We start from the raw sequence: 22,501 nt of genomic DNA, 5'->3' as shown, positions 1-22,501 counted from the left end.
TTAGTGTCAAGTTGATTATAATTAAAAGTATGAGAATAAAAAAGAACATGGAGGATAATAATTCCCTCTTGTGGGGATTGTGGTAATGATTTCTCATGATTTACCTTCAGAAATATAATTAAAGTATGTTCTCTAAGGACACAGATGTACCACCTAGAGGTAAAAAGCTATAAAAATTATGATTTTGTGTATTAGATCTCTGAGAATGAAGTAGATGTTAATTTGAAGTATTTAAAGAGGATGAGGGCTATAGTATTGCTTTGTCTACAGCAATAAAATACATATTTGAATTGCTATCTTTATAAAAATATATCTTTCAGGGAATAAATAACCTGTATTCTGTAATAATTGTCAAAGGTATCTAATGGTAATTAGTAATTCAAAGTTTCAATTATAATTCATCTTAATAAACAAAATAAATCAAGGAATAAAAGTTTTTACCTGATTGTCAGAAAGCCACAAAGCTGCAAGCTCTTTTAGTTTGGTAAACGAGAATGGCAAATTCTTCAATCTGTGAAAACAAGAAAATTCCAATAGCATGGGTAGATATGGATATAGTCCAACTTCATGAAGAATTTAAAATACTGTAGTATTGATTTCATTCTGCTCTCCAATTCTTTCTTTGTTGAGTAGCCTGAACAATCTTTAAAAAGTAAAAATCTCTTGTTTTCAGTCCTTCAAATGTTTCCCATCATATCTAGGATAAAATCCAAAATTGTTGACTTACTTTGTCAGACCTTACAAGACCTGGTCCCACAAATCCACTCCAAAAGTTTCTGGTTCTTTTTTCCTAACTTAGTCCCATCAGCAATCTGCCTGTCAGCCGACTATGAGAATTAACCAAGCTGTTCTGTCTGTCTGGAATACTCTTTCTCCCATATGCCATGTAAGTAAAGCCCATATACCTTTAGCTCTCAGCTTTAATGTCATTTTCTCAAAGAAGTTTTTCCTGACTCCTCAGTTAAATTATTTCCCCCAACATAGTCTCAGAGCACTTTATTTTCCCTGCTGGAACATACCACAGTTTGTAATTATGTATTTATTTTTGTGATTATATTTTTACTGTCTGATATTCCCATAAAACTGTAGGCTCAATGAGGGCAAGGGGCCATATCTGTCATACTACTAAAGGAATTTACAGTTCCCAGCTTTATGATGACTTCCGAAAGTGTGACCTTTTGTTCTTTTACCCTTCCTATACTGTGTAGTAGATATTCCAAGAGGGAATCTTCAGTGCTTTGAGATATGTCGAGTTTGGCATCAGCCTTGGTATTCAGTTAAAATTATCTACTTAGCTATAGCTTCAGTGTTTGGAGAGCCAAATCACCACAAGTCTGCTTGAGCATACTATCAGATAACCCTGAAATTGTGCATGATCAATTAATCAGGATTACATAGGCTACCATCATAGCTAGTTAGCTAAATGTGCAATACATACAAGCCATGCTGATGGATTTATCGTTAATTTCTGCATGTTCACTCTTTAATATAGATATATCTTTTAGATATAACTTGGAATGAAATTTCCTTAAGTCTTTAAAATGTTGGAATTCTATCAGTCAAATGCTGAATAAATGTATTTTGATAATGGAAATGGAAAATGTTACAATAACTAATAAGGGTTGGGAAGCTGTTCATTTTACATGTAGAAGCAGTTAAGCACTTAAGTAAATAATTTAATAAATATGAAATGAATTGGCAGCTAATATAAATATAGAGAAAGTGTGCACTAGCTAAATAACTGTAGGGAGAATATAATACTCTTTCTGAGCTAATAAATATAAGACATGAATAACAATATAAAGAATAACAATGATTAAATTATATCATACTTTTCTTTTTGTAGAATTATTTGTTACATTAGCATTTGTAACATTAAACCAAATAACATGAAAGCTGCTTCTAGTTTTTAGTTACTTAATTTCATTTAAGCCAGAAATGATGAAGAAAGTTCTTAAGGGACGAATTTTTCACATCGTGTAGAGATGAACTAAAAGGAGAATATCAATTCTACCACATCAAATTACATAAGGGGAAAACTCTCCAGACTCATATACTACAAAATACATAACAAATCATCAACAATCCAGATATAAATGTGGAGTATCAAGGAAAGAAACTGTTAGAGAAGGATAAGTTGCACCGATACCTTGCTTTTCCAGTGACCTCTGTTGAAAGTGGACGTCTGTTTAGCATCACACACATGCAACACAGGAGCAATCTTGCAATTGACAGCTCAAAGGAATCATTGTTTCTGCACTATAAAATGCCACCCTTTTAAAATCTATTATATTATAAATATGAAATTGTAATAATCATGGCCTTTGAATAAAATTTCATATTAAATCTTTTATTCCAGCGTTCATTCTCTGATAGTAATATTCAATTTTAGCCTCAGCTTTGATGTTTAACCTCAGGTTAAGATGCATCGATTAATTTGTTAAAAATATTAATTTGGCTTTCTACTATGTTCCAGTCACTGTACTAGGAGATAAATTAATCTTATATTTCTGGTCTGACAAAGTATTTTAAACTCCTGATATTGTGAGATTCTTGATGCCTTATTCATATCTTTCTGCCTTAGGATCTAGCAATGTGTCTGCCCCATGGTAGGTACTCAAGTATGCTCTATTTGTTGAATAAATAATTCCATTATTTATTAGTAGCTCTTCTGATTATGGGTCATTTAAAGTATTCGATAAACATATTTTCTATATCATCATTCATACTGTTAATGAATAAAAGTTAAGCAGATCAAGAATATAGGAAGGGCTCTTAGAGCTCATCATGAAAACCCTCCTTCCAGGATGACAATAACAGAGCTCAATTCCTATGATATGTCCATGAGCATATTTCCTAATATTATTCATAAGAATATAATTAGAAAATTCTGAAAAATGTGTTGCTGGAAGTCAGGCACAACAATCAATAATGTACTTCTAACATTTTCCTGTCTGATAATCTGGTCAAAACAGGAAATGAGATTGTTTTGACATGACTTACTCTTGCTGCACCAGGCTATATGAAGCTTCCTTGTTACACTGATTTTAAAAATAAAATCCCAAACCTTTTAATAAAATGTTTTATTCTCTTACATGAGAATACTTTGAGCTACCAAGTGATAAGTTTTTGAAATTCACGGTATTTTTTTTTCTTAAAGAAATTGTAACAAACAAATGACAACTCCCAGACTTATCTTGAAAACTTTCAGATTCTGGAACATTCTTCATGATACCATAGATCATCTTTGACACTTTTGTTGTAAAGTCTTTCAGTTTCTCATACAATATTTGTCTGTATTCTATTCATATATTATGTTCTGTAATTGCTTTATCTACTTAGCATTTATCTTCAGTCACTATTTATTTTTATCCTTCCCTATTTGAGCACAATTGAGGTAGAAAGACCAATGAATTGCATTTCACTTTTCCTTTTTACCCATCTATCACTATAATACCTTCTTCCTCTTTGTCCTCCTCTGAACATGACTAAATAGCCATTTGACTGTCCTTACCATATTGTACAACCTTACAATTTTTGAATATTAGCTTATCGGCAATATTCTTACTAGCATTTTGGTGTTAGTGTCGATATATACATTGCCCAGTTAATTTATTGGAGATATATATATCATGTGTGTGTGTGTGTGTGTGTGTGTGTATACATGAAAACATGTACGTGTGTGTGTGTGTATATATATATATATATGTATATATGAAAACGTGCATACATACAAACCTATGTAAATATTTTGATTAATAAATGTTGCAGCTTTTCATTACAATTCTTTTTCCTTATCTTCATAATATTATGCTTTCTGAAGGGGGAGTTTGGCATATGAATTTGGATTATAGATTTTATAAAATTTTAATACACAATATAATTGTGTATTATATTTTAAAAATAAACACAATTTTAAATATAAACAAATCCTAACATTTATAAATATCAGTTTGAAAATAATTTAGCTTCTGCCATTTTCTAAATAAGACATGGATATTTGCATTCCACATACTTCACAAGACATGAAAATGTTTCCAAAATTTTTAACAATGATTTTCTTTTAGTAAATAACTACTATGTGATTGTGAAATGTTGCAGAAATACCTGTTGTCACTCAAATTTAAGACTCTTAGTTTCTGCATTTGTCCAATCTCTTCAGGAAGAAATTCCAGTTTGTTAGAGCGCAGGGACATAACTGTTACATTCTTACAGCTTCCAATCTATGGGTAACAAAGGAAAATAAATAAAGATATACAGTGTAAACTATTTTTTATATTAGCATTTATGACTTATAAGACAATTTAATTTATCTATAGATTTCTTGTATCACTTTTAAGTCTCTTTAATAAGCATATTATTTTATTTTTTATAATCTCGGTCTTTAAAATATATGTATATATTTATTCCTTTATATATTTAGGCAATATATACCTCATACTCTTACATATTAGGAAAGAAGAATTTCTTCATAATTTTATTATTAGAAAACTTATTAGCCTAATTGCTTTAATCAATCACATAGTTTTTGTCCATCCAAACAAATGTAACACATCTGTTTATAATAGGCCATAAATACTCAAAAAATGAAGTACTGTTGACATTTCCTTGGCAAAGCTAGCTTTATTTCATGTTACAATGGTATTTGTCATTTTCATTCATCACTTTTGGCTTTAAAATATTATACATTAATTATTGTTCCTTCATTATGGAAGTGTTCAGTAGAAAATGATAAATTGAAAGTAGACTTCAATTCTTTTTTTGATATTAATAAATGAAAATCCCCATCAGACATAAATCTTGGTGGATCCTGAAATTAAAATAATATTAATATGCAACATGTTACTTTAAAAAACTTACTTGCATTAAAATCTTTCACTTTAGAGATGGAAATGTAATTGCCACAAAATGTTACTTGTAACTGTACTTAATAGCAAAATATATAAATTAAATTATTTAAAATTGTATTCCTTAGCATGGATTAACTTACAACATTTTATTACTTTTCTTTGCAAGCCATGTTTTTAAGTCCAATGCATTTTCTGGGTCAAATATAAGAAATTATCACTTGTCATTTAAAAGATCATGATTAACAAATACCTATATACATAATTTTTATACAAATTCATCACTCAATTCATGAATCTACACTCCTTTGCACCTGTTAAGACAGCCCCCAAACAGATTCATTAAAAGTTAATTAATAAAGCAAGTTTATTCCTCACTTCTCTGGGTAATTCTGGAAGGAAATTCTCATCCACTGCTAATGTTCGAAGACTGTGAAGATAGCCAATAGTAGAAGGTAGCAACTCCAGTTCATTACAGCTGCAGTCAAATTCTTCTAACAACGATAAACTGAAAAGTTAAATACATTAGTTAGACATTTTAAAGGGTAAACTGGCAAAAAAGTTTTGTAAAGGCCACATATTCAAATTCACTAAAGAAAATAGGTTATTCATCTAGTAACTGTATAACATTATTAATTTAATTAACTTTGTCAGTTCAGCCAAATGGTTCACTATCATTTAATAAGTAGTTCAATTTGGTAAAGTAAATATGGTTTGTTTTTTTTCCCTTCCTAAGTTCACCTGTCATTTAACTGAACCATTGAAAATGACAGAAAAGGTTTTGTTTGTTTATTTTTATTCCACTTCAGTGTCATTTATAGCCAGATGTTCATAATGTATATCCTTGGAATGAATGCTCTATGGACTAACTGCCATGGGTAAGTGGAAGAGTGTGGAGCGCAGGTCCCAGGAAGGGAAGATAAGGGGGCAAAATATTAACAACAAAAACACTGATTAAATGTTAGGTATTTTATTAAGCCTTTTAGAGATAAAATCAACTAATCTTTTCCTCATAACAATATAAAATCTCTATTATTTTTTTTATTTTATTGATCAAATGGTTGTTAACAACAATAAAATTCTGTATAGGGGACTCAATGCACAATCATTAATCAACCCCAAGCCTAATTCTCAACAGTCTCCAATCTTCTGAAGCATAACGAACAAGTTCTTACATGGTGAACAAGTTCTTACAGAGTGAATAAGTTCTTACATGGTGAACAGTGCAAGGGCAGTCATATCACAGAAACTTTCGGTTTTGAAATATCTATTATTTTTAAACCCATTTTACAGATAAGGAAATTGACTAAAAAGATTTCAACCACAACAAATAGGAAAGCTGGGACCTAAATGCAGACAGTATGTCTCTGCTCTGTTTTCTTGCCTCTTAGCCTGTACATGTGTAGCAAAGGCTACAGATGGAGCTCATTTCATCCTACAGGTGTGTTTTGTTTGGTATACACAGTATTTTAAAAAGTGTTAGTAAACTCAACACAATGACTCAGACTTTTGCTGCCTCTTAAAAAAGAGGAAGATCTGGCAATGTGGGGGCCTGTATTCTTTTTTGACAGGGAATGGAAACAAAATAATGGCTGCTGCCTTCCAATGAGCACAGTTCTCCAGTTACAATCCCCACCACTCTATACACAGCCAGCTTTCCTCCAGATCTACTGAAAGGAATTCTATGAATACACCAGGGAGCATGACATTTCAATGCCTGGTTTGGGATAGCTGGGAAAGAGGGCCTGGCATAGAGGAAGCCCTAGCTGTATATAAGTTGTCATTGATGTTGTTAGTATCACTACAGTTATTACCATTCATACCATTGTTATTACTGTAACAGGAAGAAACCTCCAAGGGTGAAGAGCTCAGCATTGTAAAGGGAAGAATGAATTAGCGTTAGTTGGAGTAATGTTGTAGAATCAACCTCCTCTTTTATATCTTGGAGTTAGCTGGCTTAAGTGAAGTTTACTTCCATTATTTAGTTAAGAAGTAAAAACAGAAATTAAGCATGTGGGTTTTAAGTCAGTCAGGATGGATTTGTGTCCCAGCTCTGTCATTAACTAGATGTATTATCTTGGGTATAAAAAAATGAAACAAAGACCACAGTTCAAAAACTGAAGCTGATTTTATTTACCTGCCAAGCAAGGGAATACACCAGGAATGAAATTCTCTGAGTAGTGCTTTCGGCGGGAAAAGTCATTGTTATAAGAGGGTGGTATCAGTGGATTCTGCTCGCTAAAGATTAAAAATTTGCATTATGGAGAGTGTGGAATGAGTTCACGTCTGTGTACAGTTAGGTAAATCAAGTCTTATTATTCATGAGTCAGGAAAGAATCAAATTCAGTCACATCTAGTTTGACCCTGACCAAGGTAACTCATGATTCTTGATCCTTAGTTAGAACCAGATGTGGTGAAACGCAACATTTAGGTTTAAATAATATCTCTTAGGGAAATGCTACTTAAATGAAAAATTTTCTTTTATAAAGACAAGTCATATAACTTTTTCTCTAAGCCTTAGTTTCTTTATATGTGCTGTGAGGATATTAATAACCTCATGCAGTTGCTTTGAGAATTTTATGAAATATTGTTAGGTAAAGAATTTACCACAGTACCAGCCATAAAATAACATGCTCAGGAAACATCTTCTTTCTTTTTTGTTTATTAGGGGACTTTGATAAATTCATTTCTAAATCCCTTGAGGCCCCATCATGCAGGGGTGATCATTTGGCCGGGTGACAGGTATGCATGGTTGTGACTGTGGTGTGTGTGTGTATGTGTGTTGGTGGGGGCAGGTATCAGTTTATGTGGAAAACCCAATAAGTTACTTGCTCCTTTAAAAAAGTCTAGCACAGTATTTTGCACATACACTGAACTTAACAAAATTGGTAGAATTGAACATAAGGGGTTTTTATCAAGGGCTTGGGGTCATGAGCTCAGCAAGTGGTCATAAAAATATCAGGGATATTTTTAAAATAAAAATTTCAGATATATTTTTAGAGGTAGAAGTCAAAGAATTAAACAATTAAATATATAAGTTTTTTTTTCATTTTTTTCTCTCTTCATTATGAGGCTAGTCTGGAGTCACAGTAAGGCAGTCCTTGCTTTGCACAGTTCTGATATGCATAAATGTCAGTTTTCATGATTTCAGTAAACAGCATTAGCCTCCCAACATCATGGCTCAAATTTCAGTTACCTCAATATATTAACTATAATTGAGCAACATATAAACTTCACTGTTAACTCTTCAGTCCACAAATCACAATGTAATTAACACATGCACATAATGACTAGTCACTAGTCACATTACCTCTTTCAAAGCCTGTCAGTGACTGATCACTGCATATCCATTATTCAGTTCACACACAGACAGTAAATCATATAGTTGTGTTGGCTCCTTGTCAATCACCAATATAGAGACACTGGAGGCACAGTAATTTAATATTTACAGCACTATTACCATTGTATAAAGTTCACGGTCACCCTAATTCTCTTGGGTATTGATATGAAAATGTGAAAATTTGCTTTTTATCACAAAGAATAACTTCATCAATCCAGTCAATGGATCAAGAATTCTTTCAACTTTGAAAGTCTCTTATTTTACATAGACTTTTGAATAGGGCATCGATGATATAACTGGAGATCATGCAATTTCTTGAGCTGGGTTTCAGAAGAACTGTGACATAAAGTATATACTAGGGAATATTCCAGTACCATGGCAGGAATTAACAGCAAGTGATATACCTGCATTTTAGCAGAAACTTCAGTACAGTGTGCAAATAACTTTGCAGGATTTGAATGGAACAAAAAATGGAGTTGTGGAAGAAATAGCCAACTGTGGGAATATTGCCTGCCACCACTTGAAAGACTGTACATATGCCACCAGAGGAACGTGGTGAAAGCAAACTTGTTGACATAAATGAGGAAAGTGATTGTGAAGAAAAGGATGAAGATGGCCCAGAGGAAGTGGTGCTGGCAATAAATTTCACATTAAAGGAATTCTCAGAGATATTTCATGATATTTGAAGTATGAAGGATAAAATATGGAAGCTGATCCAAGCTTAAAAAGAAGTATGACAGTTCCCTTATGCATACAAAAGATGTTCACTATGAATTGTGACTTACATAATTAAAAGGCAAGCAATTTTCAAACTAATCTTGATAAGTTTTTTAAAAAAAATAATAAATGCTTATCTTAATGTCATACCTATTAAAATCTCAAGTAATTACTGTTTCAAGGGAGATAATTTAGGAAATGCTAGTCTAGTTTGTAAGTGTACTAGAGTTTTTAATTTAGAGGTGGGCAGAAGGGAGAAGAATTTATAAAAACAAGTAAGAAATCATAAAAAACAAATAAACATATTTCTTGAATCCAAATCCCAGAAATTCAAATTAACTGTCAATGATTTTTTACCTTATTAGACTTAAAAAATTTTTTGACTGAATGTGTGAGCACTTTCCATTTATTAACACATTTATCCCTCACAACCTTCTCACTTCTCATAATTATGATTATGATTTCTATTTTAGTAAGGAGGGAAATAAGGCTCTATGTTACTCAGTAAGAAATCAAGGAGCCAGGTTTTGAACCCAGAAGACCTGGCACCAGAGCAAAGGCAACCAACCACTTTGGTAAACTTTCTTTCTAAGGCAGCCTCGTTTTAAACCAGAAAGTCAGGGAACTCTGATGCAAGCACAATGGATAGGGGTTTGAGAAGGCAGTTAGCTGTTAACCTTGAAAGTAAGCTGAATCTAGATAGTGGGTTTTAAACCTTAGTGTGCATCATGATCTCTTGAAGGGCTTCTTAACCCAACGCCCAGAGTTTCTGATTCAATAGATCAGGGGTTGTCTCTGAGCATTTGTATGACTAGCAAGTTCCCAGTGGAAGTTGATGCTGCTAATCAGAGGACTACATGTTGAGAATGATCAGTGTGGACTACACTATGGAAAAACTTGAATATTAGTGTAAAGGAATTTTGGTTTTATCCAGTGAAGTGTGCATGCGTGTGTGTGTATGTGTGTGTGTTGTGTTTTTTTTTTACAGAGTACAGAGGTTATATGATAAATATAAATCTCCCTATTTATTCTATTTCCCAGCTTCCAAATTCTCCTCCCCAAAGACATCCTTCCATGCTCAGGGAACAGAGGGAAGCATGGTTTTTAGCATTTGGTACCTGAATTACAGAATTTTAGATGTAAGTAGATATTATAAATGAGGAAACTGAGTGGCAGAGAGGTTAAATAACTTGTCCAGTTCACACAGTAAGTGGCATAGCCAGGGTTCCCAACCATGCTGTTTAACTCCCAGGCAGTGCTCCCTGAACCATCCCTTAGGAGTCTCAGGTCCATAGAGAACAGACTTACCCAGCTTTGCATAGTTATTTAGATTTTCTGATTCCCAATCCGGTGGTCTTTCTGTTTGACCATATTCTATGAGGGGATGAGTTTTTAAAATATCCATTTGGATTTTTGAGTCTTTATTTCTTTTGTCCAAGACAAAGCTAAGAAAAAAGGTTTAGCATGCAGTTTCTCTTTCTATGGAAGATCCTTTCCCTCTAGAGTAATAGGCCCCATTAAATTACCAAATACTACAAATGTGACTAACTATTACATATATTAAGTGGCATCATAGGTAGTTCAACTAACAGTTTAATTTTGAAATCTGGTAACTCCTCTCAGTCTCAGTTTCTGTTTCTGTTGATGGGGAGATAATAATACATATCGAATAGTGTTAATAGGGCCTTTAACTAAATAAGAATGCATTTATAACACCAAACATATTTGGCACAATGTGAGAACAGCAAACGTTGTTTATTATTATTTTCATTCCATATTCAGTTCTTAGAGTGGCTAAACACAAATTGAGGTTGAACAACAAAAATAACCAATTTTACAAGCCATTTGGCAGAAAAGTCATGGAATCTATTTCAACTGTGAAAAACATCAAAAAAATGAATTCTTCCAGCAGTTTTTAGTAACTAGACTATTAAATATTACCAAAGACATATATAGGTCACTACAGCTGGTCTGAACATCCCTAGAATTTTGGTGCCCAGAGTTCTAGGTAAAATGTTTTGTAATAAAATGCAGACTTTCCACTATTTTAAAAACACTTTCTGTATTTGATCAGGGATGCCATAAAACAAGAGTCATAATAAAATTTCATCTCTAGCCTTTAAAACCTCTGATCTATCAATTCTGAATTCCCTAAGAAAAACAAAGCCATTATTATTATTATTTTTTACTTCATACAGTTTGCTTATTAAGCTATAATATAAAATTTTAGAAATTTAGTTTATTTTTTTGCCATCCATGCAAATACAAAGCATTTGTATGCAGGTGCTACCTTGAAGTGAGAATAGAAATTAGACAATGGCTGTCATAATTTTAATGTCTAAACTATGATGTGCTATAGAACAGAAATCTTCAAACGTTTTACTCTCAGGACCCCTTTACACTCTTAAAACTCACTGGTAATCCTAAATAATTTTTTTAATATGGTTTATATCTACTGGTACCTACCATATTGTAAGTTAAAATAGGGATTCTAAAAATATTTATTTGTTCTTAAATAGCAATAAGCCCATGACACAATGTAAATAATATATTTTTATACAAAAAGAAAACCAGTGAGAAGAGTGACATTGTTTTTATTTTTGCAAATCTCATCAAGGTTTGACTTAATGGAAGATAATTGTATTCTCACATCTGCTAATGTTTTCACTCGGATGTGGTATATTGTTTTGGCTGACTATTATCAAAAAAATCTAGCATTACACAGATATGTAGTTGGAAAAGGGGGGACTATTTTAAAAGCCTTTTGGATAACTGTGATTATTATTTGATGCTACACCAAAGCTCAGCAAGTGACAGTTTTTTAGGGGATAATTGTAATGTGGAATCTGAAAGTATGTGAATGAACTTTTCTTACTCTTCAGAACAATACATTAAAATCAACTGGTCTATTTTGCATGCTGAATGGGTCCTTTACTCATGCCTGATTTTGTAACTCTTGCATTGGTTATTTGGAAAATGTTCCTTCACTGAGTTATACAGATTTTCCAAATGTTGACAAATTTTACAAAACCATATCAACAAATTATATTCCTATCACAGCAGTCTTATCAGAAAAGCCCTTAAGTATTGGGAAGCTGTCAAGCTTACAGTGGCAGATAGTAATTTTCCAAAATTTTAATTTTTGCTTCAAAGCTTAAATTTTATTGTCAGCAACAAATACCATTGGTTTTCCTGAAGTGACAAGTTCACTTTACTCATTTTTGACAAAATGCCAAATATTCAAGTGTGAATAACCATAGTTTGTCAGTCATTCTCTCTCTTTTTAAAGATTTTATTGTTTTAGAGCTGTTTGAGGTTTACGGCAAAGTTGAGCAGAAGGCACAGAGATTCCCATATACTTCCTACTGATTTGTTTCAATATAATTTTTTATCAGTCCATTCCTCTAACACTTCCCTTTTATTTTCCCTGAGACAATAAACAAAGGAAGTTAATGGCACTTAAAAATAACTTTAAAAATGAGCTTTTATGATAAGATTCTTAACCTTTATCCCTCTAAACCAGAAATCAACTTTTGAACTGAATAGGCCCATTTGTCTTCAATGAATCTATTTCTTATTTTAAGAGCAAATAGTTATCAATGTTTTAAAATAAAAAGGAAAATGAAATTGATATGTAAGTAACCTAGCATACTTAAAAAAAAGAAACTTTCCTTTGTCTATTTTCAGGTTATCAATCTTTGTTAATTTGTCTCCACAGTTAGGGTAGTTTCTGTAAGTTTAAATGAGAAATGTGAACAAAATGTGACAAGATACCAATCATGACTTTCATTGGGATAAATGAAGTTGAATTCAGTTCCCCCTCAGTACTGACGTGAAGAAGAAAGATTAATGCTTAAGGATATAATTTGATAGGAAGAGTTTTATAAAAGCATGACGATAAAGATGATTACTTTTGTATACCCCAAAATAAAGTAAATTTCTCTATATATGGGAGAAAAAGGAAGTAACTGTAGAGAGAAACATACTGCATGGTGTGGATGTTAAAATCTCAAAGACGGTCGAGACTTTTATTACTTTCCAAAGTCTGACCACTGGAATCTGAATTTAGCCAAACTGTTCCACTCTTTGAAAGTGAGGTTTTCCCTATCAGGGGTTATTTGTCAACTTGGTGTGAGGAAGTGGGAGAGAAAAGGACCTGAGAAAACCTCTGGGGTTGATGGGTATGTTCCCCTCGATTGCGGTGATGGTTTCATGGCTTTATATCTATGTCAAAACATGTCAAATTGTAGACTTTAAATATGTGCAGTTTATTACATATTAATTATGCCTATATAATCTGATTTTTTAAAAAGCTGGGCCTCCCTCATTCTCCCCACAAATATGTCAAATCTGTTAAATTATGGATTTATATAATTCTTCACACTGAGATATGGGGCAAGACTCCTATAAAATGCTTTACACAATTTTAGAATGATGAGAGCTTATTGATTTTTGACTTTACACAAATTATAAACAAAAGTATTTTTCAGTGAAACACATATATTTCATAAAGAATTGTGACCCAAATGTTAATGACAACATAAAATTGGAAATAAATTGCTCTCAAAGAATGGAATATATATTATCCTTAAAAGGCAATGATGGGCTTTCTTCCCAATACTTCTAAAAATGCAAGCTAAAACAGATGCTTATCTGTTTAGCTTCTAAACATACATTAAATTGCTACAAACTACCAATTAGTAATATAATTTTATTATATTACTATAAGTGACATTTATATAGTACTATTACTATAAATAGCAATTAGTAATATAAATTACTAATAGTGTAATGGTAACATAAACCTACTGTAGAATAAAAATTGATTTGATTTTTAAGACATGGTCAAATGAATTTAGAGCTGCTACTCAGTCAAAAAACAGCAAGTTAATAGTATCTGGAAAACTACAAGCAATGTTATAATGGAAGCTCTGGGTAGTCACTTTGCTTATGAAAGAGTCATAGTCAAGTACTTCTCATGATATATAGTTGGGTATCAATGCAATGTTCAGATATAAAACTAAATTAGAACACATACAAATATATAATTAAATAAAATATGATCTAGAATAAATTTACATATGAATAGGGTTATTGGTATCACTAGTAGAAATGTTTTGTAGTAGAAAACTAAAGATATCCTTTGTTTCTGACTTTTAAGAAGCTCACTGGTAGGAAACTTTGGCACTTACTTTCCGATTGTATTGGGTAGCATTGTAAGTTGATTGTCATCTACTTTTAGAGTAGTTAGCTTTTTCAACAGTCCTAAAACAGAAGAAAATGTATTAATATATAAGGACAGATTTTGGATGGAAATGCAATATAAAAGAAATGAATCACTGGTGATGAATGTTTGTCATGCTAACTGGCTGCACTCTGCTTATATAAACATACAAAATTGTATTTGTGTGTAGTCTAGTTTTGACCTTCCAGTTGCAAAAAACTTATATCAAGGAGAGTTCAAGTACATCAATGCAGATAAGTAAACAAACTTAAGCTCCATAGAAACCCGAGTTGATGGTAATACTACACTTCCCTTTCCTATTATGCTACAAATGGGCCAGATGAAAATTCTCAAGCCAGCTGTGATTTAATATTTAATTAACTCCTAAGCACTAATAGCTAACATTCCTGTTGTGATACAAATTGAAAACAAATCTGAATTAAACCTAATAATCAACGAATGGATACGGAGGTATTGTGATGCAGTGTTTATAATTGTGGACTTGGAAAACTACCACATATGACCTCACACTCTTTGTAACCAAAACTCCTTGCCTTGGATCATCAGTAAGCACAAAAACTTGCGATTTTTAATATACCAAGTAGAACTGGTCAAGAATCGAGGTTACAACTATTTACATTCCACTGTCTGATTTATTCCCTCTGTATACTTATTGCTTGCTCTATTTCCAGGGTATTAAAGAGCAATAGCCACATATAATTGAAGAACAGCTTCCTTTAGCCATAACATAACCTTTAGTATCAATTTGGCTTCAATTATCAAAATCTAATGGCAAAGCATTGACACTTGGTTAATTTTTATTTTACCTTGGAAATATGCACATATACTATAGATTACTTGTTTTGCAGGAAACTTGCTCTGATGGATGTAGTAGGTTCCATGGTCAAATGTGTTTGGGAAATGCCAAGTTACACAAAATCAACAGATTTCTTTGGTGAAGTTTTTCTCGGAGCTTTTAATACAATCATGCAGCAATGTGACTCCTCAAAGTTCTTGTGGAATTTGTGTGTGCAAGCAGAGTATCTTGGATAGCTATATTTTGTCAACATGCTTTGAGATGCACCGCTATAGACTGCGCCCACACTTCAATATTTTGAGGACTCCTTAAAGGCATAGAGCAAATCACAATGAAATAATCCTGCATTGAACTTTAAATTTCAGCATGCTCAATTACAGATTCTATAGAAACACTCAGAATATCTAGTAAAAAGAATGTTATCACTACCAGACTGCCGTGAGAAAATACTACATTATTTGGAGCTCAGTACGTCAGCTTCTGTCCCCAAGACACACTTCTGAAAACAGCAGCACCTGGGAGAGAGGACAATACTCCCTGGCGCAATTTATCTCTGAAGTAGCAACACCCACTGGCATATTCATCTATGTTCAAAGAGTGCCTGCATTACTTTAGCTTCTCTAGTGCATATGTAAAAATATTAGACTCCTGAGTTTGTTCATTAACTGTGAAAGAAAACAGCAGACTATGAATTATAAAAGTTATATGACTTGGTGTCCCTAATCAAATTACTGCTCATGCCCACACCAATGGAGCTGCAGGAGGTTTAGAGCTTCAACAGCACCTCATGTTGAGGGGTCCCAGAAGGTTAGGGGGGACCTCCAACGTGGGCTACAGATGGCTGTGCAAGCACCATGAAGCCAGGTTGCAAAGCGCTCTAAGAGAATCACAGTTCCCAGGTATGAAGTTGTGGTGAGAAAATGTTGAGTCAGGTTAGGGGCTAAGGCCAAAAGGTTGATGAACAGTGTTTTTTTTTTTAATTTGGATTACTGTCTCTGACAAGTGACAACTTTCATGGATGAAGGAAATCAGGCCTCCCTGCTTAGATCCATGTCTGTGGTTTTAAGGGAACTTCCCTCATTTGTATTGTGGCTACTTTGTTACTCACATATTCTATCCAATGACACAAAGAGGGGGTCCTCTTTGGACAGATTCTGGAGCCACTGTAGGAATCTGACTGTCCTGGGAGTGGAAATAGGCTACCAGCCCCACCTTGATTTCACGTGACCTCCTTTGGCAGATGACGCCTTGGCTGCATTTCCAGATCCCATCTGCTGGGACTCTCTCAGGAACCAAAGGCATTTCAGCCTATTCCTTGCCTCTATTTGAGCCCTTCCTCAGTTCCTCCCCTTTTTATTCTGTACTCTCAACTAACAGGTATTAGAGAGAGAGAGTAAGGAGGCCTTTTACTATGATTTTAGCTACTTACATATAAATATGTAATAAGAAGTGGTGTCTTAAATGTTAATGTGTTACCAAAAATAGCTAATATTTACATGGTGTTTACATATACATATACAACAGAAATTTAAAAATCAAATAATTCTGCACCCATCAAATCTAATAATTATGCTAGCTAACACTGACCAAGCACTTACTATGTGCCAGGTACTGCTCTAAGCATTTCACATGTATGAATTCACTTATTCCTCAACTAAATCCCATACTATAACTACCGATTAAACAGATGATGAAACTGAGGCACTGAGAGATTAACTAGTTTGTCTAAGGTAACTTGACTACAAAATCCGTGTCCTTAAACTTACTGAATAAGGTAAATTATTTTGATAGTAAAAATATTTTATCCTCTTTTATTCAGTTTGTCTGCTCTCCAAAGATGCTGATTAGTAAACCTCTATCTAGAAGAGAAAAAGAGCCCCCTTCGTTTTCCCTGGAGACCCCCACAAGGGTAGGGACTTAGCCCATGGGACTTGCTGTTGTGTATATCATTCCATTCAAATACCCCACAGCTGCAGAACAACAAAAATAGGTGTGAAGGAAGTAAATATTTTATTTTGGGTGCTGTTTTCCTTTATTGATACTAAGAAACATCTTATCTTTTGTTCTTCCAAGTGTCAGTGGTCTAATAGAAAATCCATGCTCAGATACAGAAGACAAGATGTAATTTTCCATCCAATCAGGGCCAATGAAGTATTTCAGAGCCTTACATTTCTCAGCCCCCTATCTCAGATATTTCTCTTTTCCACCAAGAGAATTTTCAGAGGAAAGGCAGATATTCTGCATGTGAAATCAGGAACTCTGGCAACTCGGCAGTTGTATAAGGGCAGTTTTCCCTGAAAGAGTAATAGGTTCCAAAGATGGCTCAAGGAATGTCACTCTTTTACTTGGAGAACCACTCAGATTCTAAATGAAGGTGCCTGTCCTAGTCTGTTTTATGCCAGCCAAGCATCCAAATCTGATGTTTTCTATCACCAATATGCACTGCCTTCCCCAAACCAGAAGGCTGATTTCCTAGTCTGCTTTCTTAAAGGAAGATATTTTAAACAAATAGTTATATCATCTTTTATTTCAGTATGTGATATTTTCACTTTCAGGATTTATAATTGGTTTTTTATCACCACCTGTTCTTAGTCATAGCTCCTATTTTCTGTCTTATAAGTTCTATTATTTTTATGAATGTTATTCTCCTTTTATCTATTTGGGGATCTGCACATACTTAACATTTTTTACATTTTTTGATAACTTTGGTTTGCTTGGGATAAATTTCCCTATTTGTTTCTATTTTTGGTAGTTGTAACATTAGTTTTCCTTTCATATTTTTGCATGCTAATTTGTGATGGTTAATGTTTTCTCCTTACCTATGCTAACCCCTCCCTATCTGGCAGTTTTATGATTATGGACACCTGACCCCCAAGTTTCTAGAGTTCAGAACTGAATCTTATATTATTAGCAACATGGGGCTCTCATCTCACGTGGAGATTGCAGACCCGGTCCAAACCAGATGCTATTTGCTATAGTTTTCAGCAGTTAATCTGTATCTTCTCTCTCCTTCCACTGTTAGCTGTGGGCTTTTCAAGGCTCCTTTCACAGAAAAGGGGTTGTTGCCTCAATCTCCTGTAAATTCAGATTCACGTGTTATGCTCAAGGTCCTTCTATGATTTTTTCCCTGCAGAAATGGAACTTACTGCAGCCCCTGCTGTTTGTGACTGGAGACCATCAGGCCTGGGGTCCTCACTGTATTTCCACTCTATTTCAGGTTAAGGTAGATATTCATTCTTCTTAAGTGTGGCTAAATTATTTTATTTACTAAACATTTAAGGAGCACTTACCATAGGTCAGATACAGTTCTTGGTAGTAAGGAGGTGGTGACAAACAGAAATATACCCTTTGAAAGTAAAGTTTTCTATTCTCATTATGTCTTTGAAGATACATGGAGTGGTAATTGAGTAGGACTATAAGTTATATATCTTAACCAGATGGTTGTCTTAACCAAATGACCATCGTTGTCATCTTGACCAGACAGGATGCTCTTTTTAACCATTATACTTCCATACCTTCTACAATATAAAACAGTGTACCCTACCCTTATCTGATCATGTTTCATCCAGGATTTTTAATAAAACTATGGATATGGATCAGAGGGCTTCTCACAAATTTACTCAATCAGAATTTTCAGAGAAAGAGCCTGGAAATGCAGAAGTGAATAAATCTCTCAGATAAGTCTTATGTTGGAGAAATGGAGAAATACTGTAAAATATGTGATTATATAAATAAAAAGGTCATTAAATCTGGAAAGAAAGAAAATCTCACCTGTTTGTTAAAATTGTATTCTCTACTAGCCTGAAAGAATGGTGAAAATGGAAGTAATAGAATAGTGAAGAAAAATTGGGGAAACTGTGTTGTATTCTAGCTTCCCTTTAGTCAGCCTACCTAGGTTGTGATTTAATTTTCAGAAGCATTATGAAGTTCAAGAACATATGACATATCTCATTCAGAGTGCTAAAATCCTTATTCTAAAATTAAGTAATCTGATTGCCCTCCTAGGTGAGTCCTCTCATAAACAATAACAAGATACCTACATAAAAAGATTTACTCATTATTTAAATTAGAGATTTTTATTATTTTGCTCAAATAAAAATGTATAACAAAAATGGATTAAGCACTTGATATATATATACTAACAGACAAATAATCTGCCCTTGTGAATCTTTACAGCATATAAAAGACAATATCTTTTTAAAAATAATAGAACTATGAGACATTTATACTTATTATATATCTTTATATTACAATATTAAAAATAGAATATAGCAATACTCTGTGGATAGAAACTACTGTAATTCTATAGTGATAAAAGGGGACATACAGAGTTATCAAATTACTCTAGGATATATGCTCCTTACAGTAACATTTTACAATTTAGGAGATCTGAAAAAATTTTAAATATGTCAATTTAGTAGGATCGTTTTAATAGGAAAAGTCTTCTTTAATTGAGAACTAAAGTCATCATTTCATTTGAAGATATTGGTAATATACTATTTTATCATCTTGAATAATGAACTTGCTAATTTCTTACTATCATGCTGACAGTATATTCCCTACATCTACCAACAAACTATACATGCCAAAAAAGAAAATGATGTATTTGACATAAATATTCATGACAAAATGGTTACATTCTCACCTATAGAGTCTGGCAACTGTTGCAACATGTTGGATGACAGTAGGAGGTCTTCAAGGGCTTCACATCCAGAAATGTCCATGTCAACTGTTTCTATTCTGTTTTTTGACATATCCAGGTATACCAACATCTTTAACTTCCCTATAGACTTGATGACATTGTATAAACTCTGGGTTAGTTGAGACATTTTAAAGTCACAAAAACTGCAACACTGTAAAATTAATTTTAAATGCAATAGCAACAATAACAATAGTTGACTAGAATGTGGAGAAACTGTCACCCTCATACATTGTGAATAGGAATGTAAAATTGCACAGCCACTTTAGACAACAGTTCGGTAGTTCCTCAAAATGTTAAGTGTAGAGTTTCCATCCATATGACCCAGCAATTCCTAGGAATATGCTGAAGAATTAAAGAGATGTCCACACGAAAACACAAAGGTTCAAAGCAGTATTATTCATAACAGTTCAAAAATGGAAACAACCCAAATGTCTATCAATTGGTGAATGGATAAAAATAAATGTGCTATATCCATATATTGTAATATTATTTAGTAATAGAAGGGAATAAAGTACAAATACATGCTACAAAATGGATGAACTTTGAAAACATATGCAGTGAAAGATGCCAGTTGCAAAAGACCACCTATGGTATGACTCCATTTATATGAAATGTCCAGAATTAGCAAATGTATAGAGTCAGAAGGTAGATTAGAGACTGGGGAGATGGAAGCACAGAAGTGACTGCTAACGGTTTTAGGGTTTCTTTTAGATGTAATAGAAATGTTCTAAAATTAGGTTGTGGCTATACAACTATGTGAGTATTCTAAGCACTACTAAATTGTATACTTTCAGTCAGTGAACTTTATGATATGTGAATTACATCTCAAAGCAGTTTAAAAAAACACAACAATAATCTCAAAGTTGCTAAATAAACAAACAAATAAATAAATAATTCTGCTTCCAAAATGACATCTATTGACATCTTGATTCTTACAATTTCAAATGCACAAGAAATATTTTTAAATGTGATCTGGATTTTATCCTACTTAAGCATTTTAGATATTTTGTTCATTTAACAGTTCTTTTTGAGTATCTACTATGTACTTGTGGGCTTGTGCTAGGTATTGGAGAACAATCATGAATAAGTCAGCTAAGTATGGGAAGACACCTGTCATGATACAAAGTTTTGTCTTTAAGGAGCTCATAGTAGTAAAGGAAAATGTCAGATAAACAAATAATTATAATACCCTATGATCTATGCAGTTAAGAAAGCCTGTAGGAATGCCATAGAAGCACAAGGCTTCAAATTGCCTGAAAGACATTGCTTGTCAAGAAAGAATCTATTCCTGGAAGAGAGAACAGCACATACTTTAACAGAGAGTGTGAAAAACATGGCATGTTTGAGGAAGAGTAAGAATTCAAAGCAACTAAATATAGTGATGAAGTTAGGATTGTAAGAAGCCAACTGTTAAAAGGCCTTACATGTTATGTGAGGAAAAGTGAACTCCATCTTAGAGGCAAGGAAAGCTATTCAAGGCTTTTAAGGTGAGAAAGACAAGATCTGATTTGTACTTTGAAATACTAATGTCAGGGAAGAGTGAAGGGAAGGTCCATTATCACACTCAGAGAAACGCATAAGAAGGATCTGGGAGCAGTTTAGCTGAGGAGATGACAGGGACCTGAATTAAGGCAACAGAAGTGAGGATGAAAAGGTCGTGGGCTCAAGAAAAACTGAGAAGTGGAATGATTGGATTAATAACTATCACTGAGGACAGGGCAGGAAACAAGTCATCTGTGGCCCAGGAGCAAACAGCAAACGCTGAGCTGGGATGTGGGCTACCGAAGTCAGAGCAGGACGAAAGCCTTTATCTTCCTTTTCTTTAAGGACATGATTTGCAAAAAAATGTCCCACACACGGTAGTTCATCTATTTGTCTGGTCTACCTGTGTATACTTTACTATATTGTCTTTATTTATTTGATAGGGTATAAGGAAACAAATAAATAATAAATAAATTGATTATACACAATCAAGCACTTGTTTGGCACTGTGCTAGGTGCTTTATGTATATTACTTAGTTTACTAACTTTACATTGTTGCTACTCAAATGTGTTTTGCAGATCAGCAGCATTGGCACCACCTGGGAGCTTCTCAGAAATGTAGGATCTCCACTGCACACCTGACCTACTGAATCAGAATCTGCACTTCAACACCCATTAAAGCTTAGAGGTTAAGTAGTGTTACACATTGGATTCACTGGGAAAGAGAGACAAAGTTATGGGAAGCATGCTTAGGATGAATATTAGTGGGAAAAAAGGGAAGGAAGGAAGCAGAATGGGGCAGTTGAAGAAACTGGGCTGTGAAGAAATCTTTAGGAAGTCCTCAGCCGGCCCTATTTGGAGCCCTCAAGTTGGTGTTACCCTGCAGCTGTCTTGAACAGGGGTGAAGATGCTGGGCCTTTTTACCCCTGCAGTGATTGGTCATTGGATGTGGGTCCCCTGGAATTGGGATGTGTCCCTGGGTAAGGAGGTTCCCTTGAGCTGAGGCAATTCCTGAAGAAGAAATGCAAGCAGCATTCCCAGAAGCTGGGCACACAGTGTAAGTTCCCCATTCCAGGAGGATGATGCATGACGGAAGCTACAAGTACCGCCCCAAGATCACCCGGTTACTAAGAGCTGGAGATAAAATTCAAACTCACTGTTATTAAATTACAAACTACAAAGTGTACTGATTACACAGACAGTTCTGACTTCCAAGCTCCTATTACCCCAGCACATCTCTCCAGCCCTGTGCCTTCAGCTCCCCGTGTAGTCACAGTTGAGGACAGTCGTGGAGTAGGCGAATAGTGCTAGGCTAGGACGTGAGGACGTGGGTGAGTTAGACCAGAGGGCTGAGTTTCTCCCCATGCCTGGA

The 22,501-nt window shown here is 34.0% G+C and overlaps 1 protein-coding gene across 4 annotated transcripts in view; it reads right to left on the bottom strand.

The window, feature by feature from the left end:
* The window catches only part of LRRC7 (leucine rich repeat containing 7), a 496,164-nt gene that overhangs the window by 110,395 nt on the left and 363,268 nt on the right, over positions 1–22,501 (bottom strand). For all 4 annotated transcript variants that reach the window (XM_036890160.2, XM_057500317.1, XM_036890162.2 and 1 more), the window contains exons 10-14: positions 19,591–19,735; positions 14,097–14,169; positions 5,226–5,355; positions 4,108–4,223; positions 442–511 (exon numbers count right to left, since the gene is read on the bottom strand). In XM_036890160.2, coding sequence (XP_036746055.1) covers positions 442–511; positions 4,108–4,223; positions 5,226–5,355; positions 14,097–14,169; positions 19,591–19,735 — 534 coding nt within the window. The remainder of the gene's footprint in view (positions 1–441; positions 512–4,107; positions 4,224–5,225; positions 5,356–14,096; positions 14,170–19,590; positions 19,736–22,501) is intronic.

Source organism: Manis pentadactyla, chromosome 4 (assembly GCF_030020395.1).
Source record: "Manis pentadactyla isolate mManPen7 chromosome 4, mManPen7.hap1, whole genome shotgun sequence".
Taxonomy (NCBI): Eukaryota; Metazoa; Chordata; class Mammalia; order Pholidota; family Manidae; genus Manis; species Manis pentadactyla.
Note: the sequence above shows the minus strand (reverse complement) of the source record. Positions and strands in the feature narration are given on the sequence as shown.